This window comes from Numenius arquata, chromosome 28 (genome assembly GCF_964106895.1).
Source record: "Numenius arquata chromosome 28, bNumArq3.hap1.1, whole genome shotgun sequence".
Taxonomy (NCBI): domain Eukaryota; kingdom Metazoa; phylum Chordata; class Aves; order Charadriiformes; family Scolopacidae; genus Numenius; species Numenius arquata.
In genome coordinates this window covers 373,280-397,890 of record NC_133603.1, presented here as the reverse complement: position 1 = coordinate 397,890, position 24,611 = coordinate 373,280, and the positions used below count along the sequence as shown (strand labels likewise).

Below are 24,611 nucleotides of genomic sequence, written 5' to 3'. Positions count from 1 at the left end.
GGCGAGATTTATTAGAGCAATTAGGAGCAGTGATAGTTTTTAATCAAGGAGCCATGGAATTAAAAGTGAAAGAAGATCAGTTGATTGAAATTTTGAGCCTAGCCCTAATGCACTCTGAAAAGCCCACTGTGTCATCACCCGAACTTGAAGAAATCATTAATCAGGTATATCCAGGGGTTTGGGCTACAGGGACTCCAGGAAGGGCGAAACACGCTACCCCCATAGTAATACAACTTAAGGAGGGAGCAAGCCCAATACGTCAAAAACAATACCCCCTGAGATTAGAAGATCGCAGAGGGATAGAAGGTCCAATTAAGAACTTTTTACAACATGGACTACTAGTGGAATGTGAATCAGAATATAACACCCCCATACTGCCGGTAAAGAAACCAAATGGAACTTATCGGGTAGTTCAGGACCTAAGAGAAATAAACAAAATTGTTAAAGATTTACACCCTGTAGTTGCCAATCCCTATACATTACTTACCAAATTGAAAAACAGTCAGGTATGGTTTACAGTATTAGACCTAAAAGATGCATTCTTTTGTCTGCCTTTGGCTAAAGAAAGTCAGAAGTTGTTTGCTTTTGAATGGGAAAGCCCTACCACTGGTAGGAAAACCCAGCTTACTTGGACAGTGTTACCCCAAGGTTTCAAAAACAGTCCAACAATTTTCGGAAATCAATTAGCACGTGAGCTTGAGGGATGGAAGCCTCCTTCCAAAAATGGAACCCTTTTACAATACGTGGATGACCTGTTAATAGCAACTGAAACCAAACCTGAGTGTATCCAATGGACTGTGAGCTTGTTAAACTTTCTTGGACTAAATGGATATCGAGTCTCTCAACAGAAAGTTCAAATGGTACAACAGCAAGTGACCTACCTGGGATATGAATTATCTGGAGGACAACGGGAGTTGGGAACTGAACGAAAAGAAGCCATCTGTAAAACCCCACTTCCTCAGACGGTAAAAGAACTCAGAACCTTCTTGGGAATGACAGGTTGGTGTCGATTATGGATTTATAACTACGGAATAATAGTGAAACCTTTATATGAACTTTTGAAAAATAATCCCATTAGATTGATATGGTCCAAAGAAGCTCAGAACGCATTTGAAATACTCAAAAAGGAACTCATGAGAGCCCCGGCCTTGGGCTTGCCTGATGTAACCAAACCTTTTTGGCTCTTTTCTCATGAGAAACAAGGAACAGCTCTAGGAGTTTTAGCTCAGCGGCTGGGACCATACAAAAGAGCTGTAGCTTATTTCTCTAAACAATTAGATGAAGTAAGTAAAGGATGGCCAGGATGTTTACGAGCGGTAGCGGCCGTAATACTAAATATTGAGGAAGCCCGGAAATTTACCTTGGGCCAGAAGATGACAGTGTTGGTTTCGCATACTGTATCCGCTGTATTAGAACAAAAAGGGAATCACTGGCTTTCCCCATCCAGGTTTCTGAAATACCAGGACTAACATTGTGAACCCAGCTTCTTTCCGTAGTGAAGCAACAACCGAACCACTAACACATGACTGTTTGGAAACAATAGAGGCTGTGTATTCTAGCAGACCAGATCTGAAAGAAGAACCCCTGCAGGATGCACAGGACTCCTGGTTTACGGAGGGAAGTAGCTTTGTCCGACAAGGTATCCGTAAGGCTGGATATGCAGTGACCACAACAAATAAGGTAATTGAATCCCAACCATTGCCTACCGGGACATCAGCTCAAAAGGCTGAGATTATTGCCTTGACTAGGGCTTTGGAACTGGCGAAAGGGAAAAGGATAAATATATGGACAGACTCCAAATATGCCTTTGGAGTTGTTCATGCTCATGGAGCAGTCTGGAAGGAACGAGGATTGCTAACCGCACAAGGAAAACAAATCAAACATGCAGAAGAAATACTTCGTCTACTGGAGGCAGTACGGTTACCAGCTAGCGTCGCCATCATGCATTGTCGAGGACATCTGAGGGGTAACACTGACCAAGAAAGAGGTAACAGATTGGCTGATTATGAGGCTAAACAGGCAGCAGAAAGAATACAGAAAGAACAAATTCTAGCCTTAATTCCAGACAATAGAAATCAAGACCTGGATGACCACGAGGGCATTAAATATTCTAGATTAGATGAGGAGTTCATACGAGAATTAGGAGGACAAGTTCCTTCCCGGGGATGGGCTCATTTGAGTGATGGTAGAATGATTATACCTGCCAAACTAGTGTGGGGACTTGTTAAAGAAGAACACGATAAGACACATTGGGGAGCAGATTCGTTATATAAATTTTTAGGCCAAAGATGGATAGGGAAGAATTTATATACCACTGTTCGACAGGTGACTCAGCAGTGTGAAACATGTTTGAGAAATAACCCCAACACAGGTAATCGAATACAGTTAGGAACTATTGGGAAAGGAAACATACCAGGAGACCATTGGCAAATCGATTTTTCCGAACTCCCAAGAAAAGGGGGGTATAAGTACTTATTGGTGCTTACAGACACCTTTTCTGGATGGCCAGAGGCTTTTCCCTGTAGAACAAACCAGGCAAGAGAAGTGACTAAAGTGTTATTGAACGAGATAATACCTCGATTTGGGGTACCTATAGTCATCTCATCAGATAGAGGTACTCACTTTTGTGCACAAATAGTGCAGCAAGTTAGCAAACTATTGGGAATTGATTGGCAGTTACACACCCCATATAGGCCGCAGGCCAGTGGGCAAGTAGAAAAAATGAATCACATGATAAAACAGCAGATAGCCAAAATATGTCAAGAAGCAGATTTGTATTGGTATCAAGCATTACCCATAGCTCTGCTTAGACTACGTGTAAAGCCAAGAGCTAAAGAAAACCTAAGCCCTTTTGAAATATTATATGGGAGACCATACCAGACAAAATATAAAGGAGAAGATTTAAACCAGTTGGGTAATTCTTATTTACAAAAATATGTTATTTCTTTGGGAAAACAATTAGAGAAAATCAATAAGAGTGTCCTAGGAACTAGAGTTAAGGGATTGGATCACGCTATCCATCCCTTTAGTCCTGGAAATTGGGTTTATATCAAAAATTTTTCAGGCAATCCACTGGAAGAGAGGTGGACCGGACCATTTCAAGTGTTACTGACCACCTTCACTGCAATCAAGGTGAAGGAGCAGCCGTCCTGGATTCACTACTCTCGAGTGAAAAAAGCTCCAGACAAGCAGTGGACTTCTGAACCTTTAGGACCTTTAAAACTAAGATTACAAAAGACGGCTCCGAGGCATAAGGAAGATCCCCAATTTGAGCAGAAATGGACCTCCGAATGTACCGGATCAGCAAAACTGCGATTCCGGAGATCATTATTGTGATCTTCTACATCACAGCTGGATGGACAGAGAACTGCACCACCCATCAAGACCTAGATGATGTCCCCGACCCCGAAGACTGGACCAGGAATGGACATTTGGGCAATGCAGGTCTGAATATCACATATAAAAAGACTAAGGTATACACAGTTTTAAAAATTGATGGCCAGATTAAAAGAGACTGGGGAGATTCACAACAGATACCATCCTTTGAAATAAGAGAAAACAGCTTGATTGATATAGCATGTAAATTTGATATGACACAAGTGTACTTAACCACTGTAATAACGGTTGGCATTTATGTATATAATTTAGAAGAGCCACAACAATGCATATTTTCAGCAGTATGTACACTCCACCAAGATTACTGTCGAGCAGAGGTCCAACCTAAAGTTAGTTCAATGATTAGGTGCATAGGAGTTATACATGATGCAAGGGAAATTATAAGATCATACTGACAAGCGGCCTTGATTTTAGTCCCAAAGGATATAACCGCCACACATGGTATGGATACTCTCTCTCCCCAACTTATCCCCTTTCCAGAAGTGAAACGTTCAAATACTATTCTCAATTATAATGCACCAGTAATATATAAAAATTATGTAATATATAGGGAAAATATAGCATGCAAAAAGGAGATAAAAACTTTCACTCAAACATTTACCTTTAGGAGTAGGGTTACTTGTAATGCATCTGAAAAGGCTGAAAACATCACTATAAATATAAAATACAATAGCACTGAAAAAGGGAAATTTACCATATGGGAAGTACCAACAACTGCTTTGAAGGCTACATGTCAGCAACCTCAATGTAGCCTTACTATAGTAAATAAAGGAGAAGCAGTTTATAAGATATGCGCACTATGGAGTCTAGAAAGCCGTGCAGCAACATTTCTATTCCCCTTTGTGCTCTATGTGCCTCGGAGAAATATAATTACTCCAAGTCCAACCACCATCCCTCTGTTTGAACCAGCTAAATGTGCTGTGAAATACCATAACCTTTCGTTCGCAGGCCCTTATGTAGTGAGACAATCCAATGAGCAGAAATTATTTCTGGACCCCACATATTCTTTAAAGAAGGTACGGGTAAAGGTACAAGCTGATATATCTCAGATGAAATCAGAATGCTTACCTTTTATTTCGCAAAGTCTTAAAGGATGGAAGGCATGGTTACATTCCAGAGCTCACCACTCAAGGAAACAGAGAGATTTAACAGGATGGTTTGGATCTGGACTAGGAGTTTTAAACTCGATTGATCAGGAAGTAATAATTAATAAACTGAGCACAGTCACCTCTGATTTAGGAAGGCTAGAAGTACCACTAAGGTCATCTTTAATCACTCTGGCTGAAACTCAGCAATTAACTGTTGATTTCGTTTCCCTATTATCTAACCATACTACTGAGGATTTCCAAGCAGTAGCAACTTTTGTAAAAGGACTACAAGGAAATGTCTCTATTGCCATTCAGTGTATACAAACACAACTTTGGATACAATCTGTGGTTTCTGATATAATCAGAGAAGGGATGTCAGGAAACCTACCACAGGAAATTAGAGAAATTATCGCTAAGAACGATACTACCACCCCATTCGAATTAAAACATCAGGCTTGGTGGCAATTAGTTAATTTCACCTATGATGACACAAAAGAACGAATTGAAGCCTACGTGCTGACAATTCAAAAGGCAAAGGTATGGGATATTTTCCCTATTTTAGCACTAGGGGCAATCCATCAAGATGTAGTAGTCAGACCAATAAACTATAATGTTTGGGCAAAATATAATGATGATATAAGAAAATGGCAGACCATTAGTACCGAAGCCTGCATCCCAAAGGAACAACTAGGATATGTTTGTGAGAATGCAGTAATTGAAAACGAAGATTTGTGCTTAGACACAGAGGACAGTACATGCACGTTTGAGATGCTTCCCTCAGAACATGCTCAATCACAGGTGTATTATGTAGGAAAAGGATGTGTCTGTATAAGGACTAGTTGTGTTAATGTCAGCATTGATACTTGTGAAGAAGAAACAAATGGAACTAACTTTTGTGTTTGTAATTTTACCAAGATACAAGGTTGTGATTTTAATTATTCTGCTCCAATAACCACTTCTCAGTTGATCTCTGACAGTTTCATGCTATACAATGATATACCTAAATTACAGATTGGAATGGACATTAATGTCCTGAAGAAAATGCTTTCCCACCCAGACATTAAAATGTTGCTAAAGAAGGTGAAGGAAGCTTCGAAACGAACATTATGGCAAGTCCAGCATGATACTGTAGAAATAAAGAACATCACCACAGCCATTGAGAAAACTGGTGAACATCATTGGTGGGACATTTTTCTAAATACCTCACTAAAATCTCCAACTGCTGCACAGGTTTTCAATTTCCTAGTGCATCCTGTACTAGTGCTGATTTTTGCAGCCCTACTGCTGACTATTCTCAACATTTGGCTGTGGTGGAAAGTACGAACTGTTGCTCAACAAGTACATGTATTATGGACTGTAAACAAAATTATGCAAAAGAATTTGCAATAGCATAAAGAAAAGGGGGGATTGAATTAAAGAATAAGGCTAGGTATGGCTTGAAGGTTTGCTTACCTAAGTATGAGTTAGCAAATACAACTTGGCTGACCACAAATAGGGGCCTACACCCCTGCAGAGCTACGATAAGTAACAAGACAGGAAGGTACCTATGTAGATAGCAATTGTGAGGCCAGCACAATGTTATCTTATCTCTGACAAATGGGGGGCTCCAAGAGGGAGGTAGCATATGGTAATGAGTTACTGGAAACTAATGAATATGTTAAAACTCCTTGCATGAATATGTATGTATGGTGTGCATATATGTTGTTAAACTGACTCTGTCGGGCACGCACATTTGGAGGAGCTATCCCCTGTGCGTCCAGCGCTGCAATAAAGGATACCTGCTTAATAGTCATCCCGACTATTGAGTCCTGATTTCGTCTTTCACGGCATCAAGGCCAATACTGTCTGAGCCGCACTCAACCAGGTGGTACCTTTGTAGGGATCAGCACTTGTAATTGGACCTTCACACGTGGGAATCACGCGTCTCCCCCTAATGATCTTTTTGTGGTATCCGAAAGCAATTTAACTTCACTGCCAAAGGTCTTCGATAGGTTTGGGTGAATGAATCGGGGCACGTGAAGCTGTTTTCTGGCTTCTAGTCTCCGGTAAATATAACTGTCCACACAGACTGTTGGTATACACCAGAAAAAAACATAAGTTGTAACTGGAGGAATAGCACGGGTGCTTGGTGTTGCAGTGTTATAGATAGAGCCCACCATTCCAGTCCATGGCAAAATTTGGCATTCCATACCCCTTTAGGATTGAGTAATTCGACCTATTTTTCAGGTGCCCTAGACTCCCACTGGTCTATTTGAAAATGGCACCAGAGCACCGCAAGGCCACTATTGGATCTCTGGACACCATGCACACGAAATGCCACCAGCAAATTGGACAGGAACAGGTTACGTTGGAGGAATCCACCCTTTGTTTGTCCTCCTTCCCGAAAGCGGTGGTAATGATCTAAGTGTTAAGCTGTACGATGATCTCACACGGAATAAGCGATCTATTGACACCAGTCTGACACCTGGAAGTAGCCAAAAATGGGGAAAAGATGGCTGGTCCCCCGCAACAAACCATTGAACATCACGGGCCAGCCACCTGGAATCCTACTGAGTTAATTAGCGGTGCTCGAGAACCCATCTATAACCTAAACCGCATAATTCACCTTCAAGCTGTTTTAGGAATCGTTACTAACGAAACTGCTCGCGCCCCAGATCTGTTGGGGGGCCAGGCCACGCAAATGCAAACCCCAATTTTGCAACACCACGTGGTTCTTGACCACCTGCTGGCGGAAGGAGGAGGTGTTTGTGGTAAATTGAATGACTCAAATTGTTGCTTAAAAATTGATGATAACGGCCAGATTGTCAAACAAATAACCTCTGGGATAAGAAAGTTAGCCCACGTCCCTGTCCAAACCTGGAAAGACCGGGAAATTGATCCCTTTTCCTGGCTTCTAGGAGGTCCATGGGTCAAACGAATTCTGTTCTACTTGCTGTGTGGAACTGCAATGCTTTTCTTCTTACCGTGTATAATTCCGTGTTTAATACGATGGATTCAAAGTGCGGTACAAAATACGGAGTTTGTACCTACTGTCTCCCCTAACGGCGTGAAGTGTGTACGGGCCGTCCCAGAACCTGTTTCTTTGCCCCTAAATATTGTGTAAACTCCTGCCTAATTCTCCCTCTTTCCCTCCCCACTCCTCACCCACCACGGGTCCTGAAGAACTCCTCGGGGACCTTCGAGCCGCGGGGTGGATGTAAGAGCCCGACAGACCGATAAGATGCCTCAAAGCCCGCTCGCCGCAGGACTTCTATCGCCGGTGTACCCATAACAAAGGATTTGTGTCCTTGGTTCTCAAAACTCTACCCTGTTTAACCCAAAAACTTGCCTATTTCTCAAGGTCCAGCGCTGCTCACGAGGCAGAGGCAGGGCGGGGGGGGAGGGGGCTCGTGCAGCAACCGTGTGGGACACCGATGGGATGAGCACAGTGGGAGACAGTGCCAAAAGCCTTGCTGAAGTCAAGGTAGATGACATCTGCTGCTCTCCCCTCATCCAGCCATCCAGTTATAACGTCACAGAAGGCTATCAGACTGGTCAAGCATGATTTACCCTTGGTAAATCTGTGTTGACCACGTCCAGTAACTTCTTGATCTTCAACGTGTTTGGAGATGACACCCAGAACGAGTCTCTCTGTTATTTCCCCAGGGATGGAGGTGAGACTAACCGGCCTGTAGTTCCCTGCGTCCTCCTTCTCGCCCTTTTTGTAGACTGGTGTGATATTTGCCTTCCTCCAGTCCTCAGGCACTTCACCTGTTCTCCAAGACCTCTCAAAAATGACGGAGCTGGCTGTGTGACAGAACTCAGAGGGTCATAATTAATGGAGCAGGGTCAAGCTGGAGGCCTGTAACCAGCGGTGTCCCCCAGGGGTCAATACTCAGCCCAGTCCTGTTCAACATATTCATCAATGACCTGGACGAGGGGACAGAGTGTATCCTCAGCAAGTTCGCTGATGACACCAAACTGGGAGGGCTGGTCGACACTCCAGAGGGCTGTGCCGCCATCCAGCATGACCTGGACAGGCTGGAGAGCTGGGCAGAGAAGAACCTCATGAGGGTCAACGAGGGCAAGCGTAGGGTCCTGCACCTGGGGAGGAAGAACCCCAGGCACCAATAGAGGTTAGGGATGGATCTTCTGGAAAGCACTACTGAGGAGAAGGATCTGGGAGTCCTGGTGGATAGCAAACTTTCCATGAGCCAGCAGTGCGCCCTTGTGGCCAAGAGGCCAACGGGATCCTGGGCTGCGTAGGGAAGAGTGTGGCCAGTAGGTGGAGGGAGGTCATTCTCCCCCTCTGCTCTGCACTGGTGAGGCCACAACTGGAATACTGCGTCCAGTTCTGGGCTCCCCAGTTCAAGAGAGACAGGGAACTACTGGAGAGAGTCCAACGCAGGGCAACAAAGATGACTGAGGGATTGGAGCATCTCCCTGATGAGGAAAGGCTGGGAGAGCTGGGGCTCTTCAGCCTGGAGAAGAGAAGGCTGAGGGGAGACCTTATCTGTGTTTACAAGCACCTAAAGGGTGGGTTGAAGGAGGATGGAGCCGGACTCTTTTCAGGGGTTCCCAGTGACAGGACGAGGGGCAACGGGCACAAGCTGGAACATGGGAAGTTCCATCCAAATATGAGGAGAAACTTCTTTCCTGTGAGGGTGGCAGAGCCCTGGAACAGGCTGCCCAGGGAGGGGGTGGAGTCCCCTTCCCTGGAGATCTTCGAGACCCGCCTGGATGCTCCCGAGCGATGTGCTCTGGGCAGCCCTGCTTCAGCAGGGGAGTTGGACCGGATGGTCTCTAGAGGTCCCTTCCAACTCCGACAACTCCGTGATTCCGTGACTGTCACATCGATGGGCCCCGCTACGGGCCGACAGGGACTATAAATGACCATCGTGCCCCACTGCAGTGGGGGACCCCTCCCCACCACCCACCCTCACCAAGGCCTGAGAGTCACGGAATGGGACCGGGACCTAACATGCCCCCCCCCCCCGCCTTTTCCAGTGACCCCTCCCAGCCCCTTTACCCCCCCCCAAGATGCAACAGCCCCCCCGCACCTCCCCCCCCCAAAGCCTACAGGGACAGGCAGGTGCCCTCTGAGACCCCCCCAAACCACCCCCAGCACCACTAAATACTTCCTGATGCCCCTGAATGCCCCCAGCCCCCCCAAAGTCCCCCACAAACCCCCTCAAAGCCCTGGAGCCCCCCCAACCCACCCTTATGTTCATCTCTCAGTCCCTCAGACACCTCCTCCCCAGACCCCCCCTTTATGTTCATCTCACAGCCCCCCCCAAGGTCGTCGTTCCCCCCCCCCAGCGGCTAAAAGATGCCCTCGACCACCCCCCCAAACCCTTTATTATTAAAATAAATCACCCGTTTCAGCCCTTTGACTGTTTTTTTTGTTTCAATTAACTTTATTTTACTTTATTATTTTTATTTATTAAAAATAATCCAATTAAATCCAGTTACTTCAATTATTTTTACATTTATTTCAGATCAGCGCTCGGTGGCGGCAGCAGCGGTCCCCTCGCAGGGCGCCGCCATTTTCCCCCGGGACACGTGAGCGCGAACAACCAATCAGCGATGGGGCAGGAAGTGGCGGGGGTTACTTCCGGTTGGGGTGGGCCGTGCCCACCACGCACTGGTTCACCTGAGGGAGGGGGAGGGGGAGGGGGAAGGGGAAGGGGAAGGGGAAGGGGGGGGGTGTTGTGGGACCCCCCAGAACGGCCCTTGGACCCCCCCCCCCAAACACCTGCCCCTTCTCCAACAGCTCCAACCTCACCCAAATCTACCCCCGCCCTCCCAAAATAGCCCCCCCCGCAAATCTACCCCTTTTCCCCCAAAACAGCCCCCCAGCCCCAAACCTACCTCCCGTTGCCCCCAAAACAGCCCCCCCTTGACTCCCCCCCCACCCAAACAGTTCACCCCCAAATCACCCCCTGCCCCCAAATCTGCCCCAGTCCCCCCAGTTACACTCCTCTGCCCCCCCAACCATCCCCCCCTTCCCAAATCATCCATCCCCCAAAACCACATTAATGCCCCCCCCCCCCCCGAAAATTTTCCCATTGCTTGTTTCCCAAATTATCCTTGAGCCCCCCCATCCAAACCTCCCCCCCCCACCTTGCTGGCGAAGCGCAGGGAGTTGAGGGTCTCGGAGAAGTTCTCCTCCAGGGGGGAGATGTTCACAAACATGAGCCTGGGGGAAGTCGCGGGGGTGTGGGGTGTCAAAGGGGCCCCCCCAAACCTCCCCCACCCCCCAATAACCCCAAACACCCTCCAGCCCCCCCACAACCCCCCCCAACCCCCTCACAAGCCTCCCCCCCAGCAACCCCTAGCCACAAAGAACCCCCAAGCCCCCCCACCCCCAAAACTCCCCCCAGCCTCCCCATCCCCCCCCACACCACCCCCAGGCCCCCCCAAACCTCCCTCAACCCTCCCACCCCCCAACCCGCTCCGGCCCCCCCCAAACATCCCTCAACCCTCCCACCCCCCAACCCGCTCCGGCCCCCCCCAAACCTCCCCCCCCTCACATCTTGGCGGAGCCCCCCAGGGAGTTCTGCAGCAGGTAGGTCAGTTTGCTGTTGCAATAGGGAATGTGGGGCTCCTGTGGGGACAGCGGGGGTTCGGGGGGGGGGCCCTGAGGAACCCCCAAACCTCAGGCCCCACCCCCCCATTCCCAGTGCCCCCCCCTGACCCTCAGGGCCCTCCCCCACCCCCCCAATACCTTGTTGGAGAGGGCCATGAGGACGTGCCCCAGGGTGGGCAGGCTGGCATCAATGGGGGTCCTGAGGAACCCCCCAACCACCAGTGGCCCCCCCGATCCCCAGGGCCCCCCTGTGCCCCCCTCAACCTCCTCACAACCCCCAGGGCCCCCTTGTGCCCCCCCCCCCGCCTCCCCCTTTGTTGGAGAGGGCCATGAGGAGATGCCCCAGGGCTGGCATTGATGGGGTCCTGAGGAACCCCCAGTGCCCCCCCCCGCAAGCCCCAGGGCCCCCCCTGTGCACCCCCCAGGCCCCCTACCTTGTTGGAGAGGGCCATGATGACGTGCCCCAGGGCGGACAGGCTGGCGTTGATGGCCTGGGTCTCCCGCAGCCGCTCCCCCTGTGACAGCGACTTCTCCAGCCGCTCGCTACCCGCCAGGTCCACCAGGCTCAGCACAGCTGGGGGCACCCCAGAAAGGGGGGGGAAGAAGGGGTCACCCCAAAGCTGGGGCCACAGAGGGAGCAACCCCAAAAAGGGGGGGTCCCAAAAGGGCTCAGTCGAAACTGGGGGCTCTAAACCTGTGGCCCCCAAAGGGGGGACCCCGAAAGGGCTCAACCCTGATCATGGCCCCAAACTTGTGGCCCGGGAGGGGGCGGGGGGGGCCCAAACCAGTGGCCGTAGACTGGGTGATGATGCCGTGAAAGACGAAATCAGGACTCAATAGTCGGGATGACTATTAAGCAGGTATCCTTTATTGCAGCGCTGGACGCACAGGGGATAGCTCCTCCAAATGTGCGTGCCCGACAGAGTCAGTTTAACAACATATATGCACACCATACATACATATTCATGCAAGGAGTTTTAACATATTCATTAGTTTCCAGTAACTCATTACCATATGCTACCTCCCTCTTGGAGCCCCCCATTTGTCAGAGATAAGATAACATTGTGCTGGCCTCACAATTGCTATCTACATAGGTACCTTCCTGTCTTGTTACTTATCGTAGCTCTGCAGGGGTGTAGGCCCCTATTTGTGGTCAGCCAAGTTGTATTTGCTAACTCATACTTAGGTAAGCAAACCTTCAAGCCATACCTAGCCTTATTCTTTAATTCAATCCCCCCTTTTCTTTATGCTATTGCAAATTCTTTTGCATAATTTTGTTTACAGTCCATAATACATGTACTTGTTGAGCAACAGTTCGTACTTTCCACCACAGCCAAATGTTGAGAATAGTCAGCAGTAGGGCTGCAAAAATCAGCACTAGTACAGGATGCACTAGGAAATTGAAAACCTGTGCAGCAGTTGGAGATTTTAGTGAGGTATTTAGAAAAATGTCCCACCAATGATGTTCACCAGTTTTCTCAATGGCTGTGATGATGTTCTTTATTTCTACAGTATCATGCTGGACTTGCCATAATGTTCGTTTCGAAGCTTCCTTCACCCTCTTTAGCAACATTTTAATGTCTGGGTGGGAAAGCATTTTCTTCAGGACATTAATGTCCATTCCAATCTGTAATTTAGGTATATCATTGTATAGCATGAAACTGTCAGAGATCAACTGAGAAGTGGTTATTGGAGCAGAATAATTAAAATCACAACCTTGTATCTTGGTAAAATTACAAACACAAAAGTTAGTTCCATTTGTTTCTTCTTCACAAGTATCAATGCTGACATTAACACAACTAGTCCTTATACAGACACATCCTTTTCCTACATAATACACCTGTGATTGAGCATGTTCTGAGGGAAGCATCTCAAACGTGCATGTACTGTCCTCTGTGTCTAAGCACAAATCTTCGTTTTCAATTACTGCATTCTCACAAACATATCCTAGTTGTTCCTTTGGGATGCAGGCTTCGGTACTAATGGTCTGCCATTTTCTTATATCATCATTATATTTTGCCCAAACATTATAGTTTATTGGTCTGACTACTACATCTTGATGGATTGCCCCTAGTGCTAAAATAGGGAAAATATCCCATACCTTTGCCTTTTGAATTGTCAGCACGTAGGCTTCAATTCGTTCTTTTGTGTCATCATAGGTGAAATTAACTAATTGCCACCAAGCCTGATGTTTTAATTCGAATGGGGTGGTAGTATCGTTCTTAGCGATAATTTCTCTAATTTCCTGTGGTAGGTTTCCTGACATCCCTTCTCTGATTATATCAGAAACCACAGATTGTATCCAAAGTTGTGTTTGTATACACTGAATGGCAATAGAGACATTTCCTTGTAGTCCTTTTACAAAAGTTGCTACTGCTTGGAAATCCTCAGTAGTATGGTTAGATAATAGGGAAACGAAATCAACAGTTAATTGCTGAGTTTCAGCCAGAGTGATTAAAGATGACCTTAGTGGTACTTCTAGCCTTCCTAAATCAGAGGTGACTGTGCTCAGTTTATTAATTATTACTTCCTGATCAATCGAGTTTAAAACTCCTAGTCCAGATCCAAACCATCCTGTTAAATCTCTCTGTTTCCTTGAGTGGTGAGCTCTGGAATGTAACCATGCCTTCCATCCTTTAAGACTTTGCGAAATAAAAGGTAAGCATTCTGATTTCATCTGAGATATATCAGCTTGTACCTTTACCCGTACCTTCTTTAAAGAATATGTGGGGTCCAGAAATAATTTCTGCTCATTGGATTGTCTCACTACATAAGGGCCTGCGAACGAAAGGTTATGGTATTTCACAGCACATTTAGCTGGTTCAAACAGAGGGATGGTGGTTGGACTTGGAGTAATTATATTTCTCCGAGGCACATAGAGCACAAAGGGGAATAGAAATGTTGCTGCACGGCTTTCTAGACTCCATAGTGCGCATATCTTATAAACTGCTTCTCCTTTATTTACTATAGTAAGGCTACATTGAGGTTGCTGACATGTAGCCTTCAAAGCAGTTGTTGGTACTTCCCATATGGTAAATTTCCCTTTTTCAGTGCTATTGTATTTTATATTTATAGTGATGTTTTCAGCCTTTTCAGATGCATTACAAGTAACCCTACTCCTAAAGGTAAATGTTTGAGTGAAAGTTTTTATCTCCTTTTTGCATGCTATATTTTCCCTATATATTACATAATTTTTATATATTACTGGTGCATTATAATTGAGAATAGTATTTGAACGTTTCACTTCTGGAAAGGGGATAAGTTGGGGAGAGAGAGTATCCATACCATGTGTGGCGGTTATATCCTTTGGGACTAAAATCAAGGCCGCTTGTCAGTATGATCTTATAATTTCCCTTGCATCATGTATAACTCCTATGCACCTAATCATTGAACTAACTTTAGGTTGGACCTCTGCTCGACAGTAATCTTGGTGGAGTGTACATACTGCTGAAAATATGCATTGTTGTGGCTCTTCTAAATTATATACATAAATGCCAACCGTTATTACAGTGGTTAAGTACACTTGTGTCATATCAAATTTACATGCTATATCAATCAAGCTGTTTTCTCTTATTTCAAAGGATGGTATCTGTTGTGAATCTCCCCAGTCTCTTTTAATCTGGCCATCAATTTTTAAAACTGTGTATACCTTAGTCTTTTTATATGTGATATTCAGACCTGCATTGCCCAAATGTCCATTCCTGGTCCAGTCTTCGGGGTCGGGGACATCATCTAGGTCTTGATGGGTGGTGCAGTTCTCTGTCCATCCAGCTGTGATGTAGAAGATCACAATAATGATCTCCGGAATCGCAGTTTTGCTGATCCGGTACATTCGGAGGTCCATTTCTGCTCAAATTGGGGATCTTCCTTATGCCTCGGAGCCGTCTTTTGTAATCTTAGTTTTAAAGGTCCTAAAGGTTCAGAAGTCCACTGCTTGTCTGGAGCTTTTTTCACTCGAGAGTAGTGAATCCAGGACGGCTGCTCCTTCACCTTGATTGCAGTGAAGGTGGTCAGTAACACTTGAAATGGTCCGGTCCACCTCTCTTCCAGTGGATTGCCTGAAAAATTTTTGATATAAACCCAATTTCCAGGACTAAAGGGATGGATAGCGTGATCCAATCCCTTAACTCTAGTTCCTAGGACACTCTTATTGATTTTCTCTAATTGTTTTCCCAAAGAAATAACATATTTTTGTAAATAAGAATTACCCAACTGGTTTAAATCTTCTCCTTTATATTTTGTCTGGTATGGTCTCCCATATAATATTTCAAAAGGGCTTAGGTTTTCTTTAGCTCTTGGCTTTACACGTAGTCTAAGCAGAGCTATGGGTAATGCTTGATACCAATACAAATCTGCTTCTTGACATATTTTGGCTATCTGCTGTTTTATCATGTGATTCATTTTTTCTACTTGCCCACTGGCCTGCGGCCTATATGGGGTGTGTAACTGCCAATCAATTCCCAATAGTTTGCTAACTTGCTGCACTATTTGTGCACAAAAGTGAGTACCTCTATCTGATGAGATGACTATAGGTACCCCAAATCGAGGTATTATCTCGTTCAATAACACTTTAGTCACTTCTCTTGCCTGGTTTGTTCTACAGGGAAAAGCCTCTGGCCATCCAGAAAAGGTGTCTGTAAGCACCAATAAGTACTTATACCCCCCTTTTCTTGGGAGTTCGGAAAAATCGATTTGCCAATGGTCTCCTGGTATGTTTCCTTTCCCAATAGTTCCTAACTGTATTCGATTACCTGTGTTGGGGTTATTTCTCAAACATGTTTCACACTGCTGAGTCACCTGTCGAACAGTGGTATATAAATTCTTCCCTATCCATCTTTGGCCTAAAAATTTATATAACGAATCTGCTCCCCAATGTGTCTTATCGTGTTCTTCTTTAACAAGTCCCCACACTAGTTTGGCAGGTATAATCATTCTACCATCACTCAAATGAGCCCATCCCCGGGAAGGAACTTGTCCTCCTAATTCTCGTATGAACTCCTCATCTAATCTAGAATATTTAATGCCCTCGTGGTCATCCAGGTCTTGATTTCTATTGTCTGGAATTAAGGCTAGAATTTGTTCTTTCTGTATTCTTTCTGCTGCCTGTTTAGCCTCATAATCAGCCAATCTGTTACCTCTTTCTTGGTCAGTGTTACCCCTCAGATGTCCTCGACAATGCATGATGGCGACGCTAGCTGGTAACCGTACTGCCTCCAGTAGACGAAGTATTTCTTCTGCATGTTTGATTTGTTTTCCTTGTGCGGTTAGCAATCCTCGTTCCTTCCAGACTGCTCCATGAGCATGAACAACTCCAAAGGCATATTTGGAGTCTGTCCATATATTTATCCTTTTCCCTTTCGCCAGTTCCAAAGCCCTAGTCAAGGCAATAATCTCAGCCTTTTGAGCTGATGTCCCGGTAGGCAATGGTTGGGATTCAATTACCTTATTTGTTGTGGTCACTGCATATCCAGCCTTACGGATACCTTGTCGGACAAAGCTACTTCCCTCCGTAAACCAGGAGTCCTGTGCATCCTGCAGGGGTTCTTCTTTCAGATCTGGTCTGCTAGAATACACAGCCTCTATTGTTTCCAAACAGTCATGTGTTAGTGGTTCGGTTGTTGCTTCACTACGGAAAGAAGCTGGGTTCACAATGTTAGTCCTGGTATTTCAGAAACCTGGATGGGGAAAGCCAGTGATTCCCTTTTTGTTCTAATACAGCGGATACAGTATGCGAAACCAACACTGTCATCTTCTGGCCCAAGGTAAATTTCCGGGCTTCCTCAATATTTAGTATTACGGCCGCTACCGCTCGTAAACATCCTGGCCATCCTTTACTTACTTCATCTAATTGTTTAGAGAAATAAGCTACAGCTCTTTTGTATGGTCCCAGCCGCTGAGCTAAAACTCCTAGAGCTGTTCCTTGTTTCTCATGAGAAAAGAGCCAAAAAGGTTTGGTTACATCAGGCAAGCCCAAGGCCGGGGCTCTCATGAGTTCCTTTTTGAGTATTTCAAATGCGTTCTGAGCTTCTTTGGACCATATCAATCTAATGGGATTATTTTTCAAAAGTTCATATAAAGGTTTCACTATTATTCCGTAGTTATAAATCCATAATCGACACCAACCTGTCATTCCCAAGAAGGTTCTGAGTTCTTTTACCGTCTGAGGAAGTGGGGTTTTACAGATGGCTTCTTTTCGTTCAGTTCCCAACTCCCGTTGTCCTCCAGATAATTCATATCCCAGGTAGGTCACTTGCTGTTGTACCATTTGAACTTTCTGTTGAGAGACTCGATATCCATTTAGTCCAAGAAAGTTTAACAAGCTCACAGTCCATTGGATACACTCAGGTTTGGTTTCAGTTGCTATTAACAGGTCATCCACGTATTGTAAAAGGGTTCCATTTTTGGAAGGAGGCTTCCATCCCTCAAGCTCACGTGCTAATTGATTTCCGAAAATTGTTGGACTGTTTTTGAAACCTTGGGGTAACACTGTCCAAGTAAGCTGGGTTTTCCTACCAGTGGTAGGGCTTTCCCATTCAAAAGCAAACAACTTCTGACTTTCTTTAGCCAAAGGCAGACAAAAGAATGCATCTTTTAGGTCTAATACTGTAAACCATACCTGACTGTTTTTCAATTTGGTAAGTAATGTATAGGGATTGGCAACTACAGGGTGTAAATCTTTAACAATTTTGTTTATTTCTCTTAGGTCCTGAACTACCCGATAAGTTCCATTTGGTTTCTTTACCGGCAGTATGGGGGTGTTATATTCTGATTCACATTCCACTAGTAGTCCATGTTGTAAAAAGTTCTTAATTGGACCTTCTATCCCTCTGCGATCTTCTAATCTCAGGGGGTATTGTTTTTGACGTATTGGGCTTGCTCCCTCCTTAAGTTGTATTACTATGGGGGTAGCGTGTTTCGCCCTTCCTGGAGTCCCTGTAGCCCAAACCCCTGGATATACCTGATTAATGATTTCTTCAAGTTCGGGTGATGACACAGTGGGCTTTTCAGAGTGCATTAGGGCTAGGCTCAAAATTTCAATCAACTGATCTTCTTTCACTTTTAATTCCATGGCTCCTTGATTAAAAACTATCACTGCTCCTAATTGCTCTAATAAATCTCGCCCTAACAGTGATTTGGGGGAATGTGGCAAGTATAAAAATCGATGTATTCCGATCTGTTTTCCTAATTTAAATCTAAGGGGTTCCGAAAAGAACGCCTTTCTCTGCTGGCCAGTGGCTCCTATTACATTTACAAAATCCTTGCTTACAGGCATTAATTCTTGATTTCTAACTATCAATTCAAATCGTTTTGCCACCTTAGAGGGATCATCTCGATACCCTCTAGCTACCTCCTTCCAGTCATTTAAATCAGTGGTGGAAAACGGAATTTTCACTCTAGCTGGTCCACTAGATCCCATTACTTCCCGTAACGGGGCTAGGAGTTGTGGAGCTCTCTGAGTTTTGCTCCTGGTTCTTGCAGTAACTGGAGTAAAAGCAGTTGCCGCTTCCCCTTCTTCCTCACCGCTACCGCCACCCTCTGTCTCAGGGAATGGCGACTGGGGTGGAGAAAGCGGATCTGGCAATGGAGGGGGGGGCATTCCCAAATCCTCAAGCTGATCTTCTGTTTCCTCTTTCCTCTTACTGGATTCTGTCACTTTTAAACACCTTTGTCCAATACTACATGCCGAGCAACATCTCTTCATTTTCTGCTGCCCCTTCCTTTTATCTTTATGTTCTTTCTCGAGGGACAAAACTAAAGGGTCTTGCGGTGGTATATTAAATCCGCAGTCCTTTTGCCATTCAGGATGATTTCGCAAAGTGAAAAACATATCCGCATACATAACCTCATCCCATTTTCCTTCTCTCCGTAAGAACAACATCAACTGCAACATAGTATTATAGTTTAGGGTTCCATTAAGAGGCCACTTTTCTCCATCATCTAATTTGTATAAGGGCCACCATTGATTACAATATTTTATCAAAGTTTTCTTATTCACGTTCCCACCTGACGGTCCTCCTATATTTTTCCAATGTTTTAAAATACATCCTATGGGGCTCTTTTTCACAATTCCGCCACTTTGCTGTTCCCCCATATTTGCTAATTTAACACAGTACAGTTAGAGGATACAATCTGTCTCCTCAATATTCCTCCCACTGCATCCACAGCTGGCAATTAGGGCACTCAAGATCAGTACAATCTGAATTAGACCCAAACCAGTGAAAAAATCTTAAAACAATTTTAACACTTAACACTTATTGTTTGCTTTACACCCGTTATCTGGGTGGAAAGGACAATATCCATTTATATGACCGATCATATTCATCCAGTCAACCAAATATACTCGCTTTGTTCATCTCCGGCCGCACCCCTCGCGGGATAACGGAACCGCGGATCAGAACTCCACACTCGCTTCGCAGCTGTGCCGCGTCTCAGTCATACAAGAGCTAGCTCAATTCATTCACACACCTTTTACCAAATCCAAATCAACTTTCAATAAACAATTCCTTTAAACAGTTCCAATTTCAATACCGATAAGTTACTACCACCACAAAGTACGTTAATGCAAAGGTACTTAGCTTTACTCGCGACCGTACCTAACGTACTAAAACCAAGTGTATGAAATACAAAAGTACAAAACACAGCATGTGCTCATACCCGCATACACAAACCAAACCAAGTGTACGAAATACAGGAGTACAAAGCACAAAATGTGCCTGTACCCGCGTACACAAACCAAGTGTATGAAATACAGAAGTACAAAGCACAAAATGTGCCTATACCCGCATACACAAACCAAACCAAGTGTACGTAATGCAAGAGAGCGCAGCACAACCTGAGTTGCGCAGCACAACTCACGTACACAGTATGCCCTCAGGCACTAGTAGCCTGGCATACAGCGCCCTGCGTAGGACGTCTCCTACGACTTATGGGAACCCCAAATGACCGGTTCCAAAAACCAAAACTCTTTTTTTTTTTTTTTTTTTTTTCTCTAATTTTTCTTAAAAGAATACCTTATTTTCTAGATGGTCCTTGTCTGCCCCCGCAGTGATCCGTATGAGGCGAGGAGTCCCTCCGGGAAGATCCCGGGGGTACCCTAGGGAGTCCTGTTCTCAGAGGGTCCTGCAGCCGAGCAGAGAGGGTCCCACCTGGGGTGCCAGAATTGATGCTGTGAAAGACGAAATCAGGACTCAATAGTCGGGATGACTATTAAGCAGGTATCCTTTATTGCAGCGCTGGACGCACAGGGGATAGCTCCTCCAAATGTGCGTGCCCGACAGAGTCAGTTTAACAACATATATGCACACCATACGTACATATTCATGCAAGGAGTTTTAACATATTCATTAGTTTCCAGTAACTCATTACCATATGCTACCTCCCTCTTGGAGCCCCCCATTTGTCAGAGATAAGATAACATTGTGCTGGCCTCACAATTGCTATCTACATAGGTACCTTCCTGTCTTGTTACTTATCGTAGCTCTGCAGGGGTGTAGGCCCCTATTTGTGGTCAGCCAAGTTGTATTTGCTAACTCATACTTAGGTAAGCAAACCTTCAAGCCATACCTAGCCTTATTCTTTAATTCAGTGACCCCTAAAATGTCACCCCAAACTGGTGGTCCCTAAAGGGTTGCCTATAGAGAGTGTCCCCGAAGGCTCCCCCTATAGAGGGTACTCCAAAACCAGGTACCCCCAAGGATTATCCCCAAACTGGGTGGCCCCCCAAGGTCCCAGCGCCCCCCCCAAAGGGGTCCCCCCCCCCCTACTCACAGGCGCAGCGGAGGCCGCGGGCCCGGTGGTGGCCCTGGATGTGGAGCTGGAAGATGCAGTGGCTACGGGAGGAGCGGTCGTTCAGCGCTGTCTGGGCCACCGAGCGGTTGGTGGCCGCCGTCTGCAGCAGCCCCAGCACCTGGAGGGGGGGGACACACACAGACACCCCGTCACCCCCAAACCCCAGCGCTAACGGGGTGGGGGGGTAAAGGGGGGGTCCCCTACCTCCTCCTCGCAGGCGATGGGGACGCGGCGCAGGTTGGGGACGTGCAGCTCCTCGCTGGCCGCGCTGACTCGACGGATCTCCAGCTCGGGCCCGCGTTCCCCCCGGGGCCCCAGTAGATCCCACAGGGACTCGTTGTAGATCTCCAGGAAACTGGCGCTGAAACCATACTGCCCACCGCCATCACAGCCAGCCCCAAACCCCCCAAAAAGGAATTAATCCTCTCTTTTTTTTTTTTTTTAACTCACTTCCCAGCCCTTTTCCCCCAGTTCCTGGGCTCCCTGGAAAAGCTGCCGCACGGCGCGAGGGATCACCCCCCTGCTCTGCTCGTCCGCCCCCTCCGGCCCCTCCATCGTGTAGGTCTTTCCGCTCCCCGTCTGCCCGTAGGCGAAGATGCAGACGTGGTACCCGTCCAGCGCTGACTGGGGGGGGGAAGAGGTGGCAAGAGAGGTGAGGAGGGGGCTGTTTGCCATTTTGGGGGGGGGGGTGGTGGGGGTTCAGGGGGAGATTTCGAGGGGAGGGGGGGAATCTGGGACCTGCACCAGCAGCGCGATCTCCTCGAAGATCTCCTGCTGGGAGGCAGCCGGGGGGAAGACGCGGTCGAAGCTGAAGTTGTAGCGTACGTCGCCTCGGGACTCGCGCCCCAGGTGAGACTTTTTCTGGGGGGAAAAAGGGATTTTTTTGAGGGGTCCCCAACTCCATCCTCAGGTCCCCTGGGTGAGCAGGAGCTGGAAAGCCCCCCTTTTGTCCTTAAAAAACTCATTTTGAAAGATGCCGGTGCTGATTGGTCTCATTAGGGGGGACTAACGATGGCGGGGGGGGGGTTGTTAGTGGCAGAGACCCAACAACCTGGGGAATTCAACGGGGGGGGGCACCCCCAAACTGACTCACCTCATCTGGCCTGGAGAGCACCAGCACAGTGTTGTCCTCAGGGGGGAACTGGAGAAGCTCCAGCCCCCTCTGGTGCTCCTGCTCCTCGGGCAACACCGGCCGCACACGGCAAAAGACACGGATGTTGCCCTGCAGAAGGGGAAGAGCCGTGATTTTGGAGGTACGGGGCGGGGGATTCAGATGATTTCCCACCCCCCCCCCAGACCCCCTCCCGGCTTCACCTTGAGCTCCTGGACCAGATTATGGAGACGACGACGCTCCATCTCCTGCCCGTGGAGCTGCTCCCCCTGCTGCTCCACCTTCTGCTTCTGGGCGGCTGCCTCCAGTCGCAGCTCGGCTGCCAGCGCTGCCTCCGCCCGCAGGTGCCCCTCTGTCACCTGCAGCTGGACCTGGGGGGGGAGGAGAACAGCCCTCGGTTAACACAGGAGGGGGAAAGACTGGCTCCGCAGGGGTGGAAAAGCAGCCCTGGTTGGGGGGACGCACACACACAGAAACCAGCCTCGACTGTGGGGTGCTGAGACAGCCCCGCTCCCGGGTGGCGCTTTGGGGCTGAGAGCAATCGGAGCAGAAAACCACCTTTTTTTTTATTTTTCTCCTCATTTTGCTGGAGGAAAGCAGGGAGATCTCCCCCCTCCGTGACCCACCTCCCTTTCCTGCAGCGCGGCCGCCAGCGCCCTGGCCTGCCCTTCGGCCTCGGCCACCGCTCGCCCCCCTTCCTCCACCTCCTCCTCCAGACGCCGCTTGTCCTCTGCCAAGCGCTGCGCCTCCCTCCGCCATTGATCTCTCTCATCCCGGCAGCTCGTCAGCTCCTTCTCCGTGCTCCTGGGGGACACGCACACCTCGTGTTAGGGGGGGGAAGTGACACCCCAATTCCCGGGGTGGGGGGCGGGGGGGGTCTCACTCCAGGCGGAGGGTGAGGAGGGTCCCCTGCTGCTGCTGTTCCTGCAGCTCCTTCTCCTGCTGCTCCAGGCGCTGGCGCAGCTCCTTCTCCTGCTGCTCCAGCCCCGCTCTCACCCGGCGGCTGTCCCCCAGCGCAGCCCGCAGGGACATCAGAGGGGAGACAACTGTGGGGACACGGGAGGGGTTGGGGATATGAGGGGACATGGGGGGGGCACTCGAGGGGACACTGGGAGTTGGGGGCTCCAGGGGGACATCGGAGGGGAGACAACTGTGGGGACACGGGGAAAATGGGAGAGGGGCTTGGGGACGCCAAAGGGGCGCCTGTAAGGAGGTGAAGAGGGACTTGGGGAACACCGGGTGACATGGGAGGGGTGGCCCCGGGGACACCAAGGGAGTTGGGGGACACCAAGGGACTGGTCCCATCACTCACCAGGCCGTGGGGCGGCTGCAGCGGCCAGTTGAGGGGGAGGGACACGGGGGAAGGGACATGGAGGGAGGGAGGGTGGGCTCCCAGTATGGTACTGGGACCAGTGCCACTCCCCCAGCCCCAGTCCCTACTCCCCTCCCCAGTTCCCCCCCCCCCCAAACCCAGTCCCTACTCCCCTCCCCAGTTCCCCCCCCCCCCCCCCAAACCCAGTCCCTACTCCCCTCCCCAGTTCCCCCCCATCGCTGTGTGAGCCCCCCCCCGGACCGAGACCCCCTCCGATTGGGAACCTGCCCCCTCCCCCATTCCTCCATGACCCCCCCCAGGCTGGGACACCCCCCCCCCCCAAACTGGGAGCCCCCTCCAATCCAAGACACCCCCTCCAAACTGGGAGCCCCTCCCGTTCTTCCCTGAGCCCCCCCAGTCCGAGACCCCCCCAAAGTGGGACCCCCCCCAGTCCTGCATGGGCCCCCCCAAACTGGAAGCCCCGCCTATTACTCCATGAGCCCCCCCCCCCAAGATCTGGACCCCTCCTCAAATTGGCACCCCCCCTCAGCCCCATTCCTTTGGGGGGGGTCCCCCCAAATCCTGCCCCCCCCCCAATCCCCTGCGTGAGCACCCCCAGATTGGGACCCCCCCCAACTGGGAGCCCCCACGTCCCAGCATGCCCCTCCCCCTGCCCCCACTGCAAGCCACCCCAAACTGGGACCCCCCCAAACTGGGACCCTGCCCCCATCCCAGCATGCCCCCCCCCCTAAAACTGGCACCCCCCCAAACTGGGAGCCCCCACAGTCCAAGACACCCCCCCAAACTGGGAGCCCCTCCCATTCTTCCCTGAGCCCCCCCAGTCCGAGACCCCCCCAAAGTGGGAACCCCGCCCAATCCTGCATGAGCCACCCAGGCTGGGACCCCCCCAAACTGGGACCCTCCCACCATCCCAGCATGCTCCCCCCCCAAACTGGGAGCCCCTCCCAGCCCCATTCCTTTGGGGGGGTGGGGTGGTAAATCCTGCCCCCCCCCATCCCTCTCCCCCGATGCATTTTTGGGGGGGGGTGTTCCTAGCTGAGGGTCACCAGCTCCAACCCCCCCCCCCCAACAGGCACCCAGGATGTGATGGCGAGCGAGGCGGGGCCCCCCCCCAGCCGCGCCCCCCGCTGCCCCCCCCCAGCCGCCCCCCGCTTTTGGGAGGGCCAGGACGTCCTGGACGTTGGACGGACGGGCTCCTCTACCTGGGCACCATCAAAAAAGTGGGTGCCCGACCCCCCTAAATGCCCCCCTCCCCCCAAATGGCCCCTCCCATTTTAACACACCCCCCCCTTTTTTTTTTTGCCCCCCCCCCCCCCCCGGTGGACA

At 48.7% G+C, this 24,611-nt stretch overlaps 2 protein-coding genes across 2 annotated transcripts in view; one reads left to right on the top strand and one right to left on the bottom strand.

Moving 5' to 3' along the window:
* The window catches only part of LOC141476070 (PHD finger protein 1-like), a 50,441-nt gene that overhangs the window by 22,157 nt on the left and 3,673 nt on the right, over positions 1 to 24,611 (top strand). The window lies entirely within an intron of this gene.
* LOC141476186 (carboxy-terminal kinesin 2-like) lies at positions 10,072 to 23,564 on the bottom strand. The gene is made up of 11 exons (XM_074164797.1): positions 23,549 to 23,564; positions 22,156 to 22,304; positions 21,935 to 22,063; positions 21,580 to 21,696; positions 21,292 to 21,465; positions 21,046 to 21,213; positions 20,821 to 20,959; positions 11,487 to 11,626; positions 10,997 to 11,070; positions 10,587 to 10,662; positions 10,072 to 10,116 (listed from the first exon to the last, which is right to left on the bottom strand). Exons 1-11 carry the CDS (start codon positions 23,562 to 23,564, stop codon positions 10,072 to 10,074), a joined length of 1,227 nt encoding a protein of 408 aa, XP_074020898.1.

What these genes read in the sequence shown, in the direction of transcription:
- LOC141476186 (XM_074164797.1), bottom strand. An exon ending in TGCTCTCCAGGCCAGATGAG is followed by an intron (nt 21,697 to 21,934) that starts GTGAGTCAGTTT and finishes CCCCAGAAAAAG; the next exon opens with TCTCACCTGGGGCGCGAGTC. An exon ending in CCATCGCCTGCGAGGAGGAG is followed by an intron (nt 20,960 to 21,045) that starts GTAGGGGACCCC and finishes CCCCCCCTCCAG; the next exon opens with GTGCTGGGGCTGCTGCAGAC.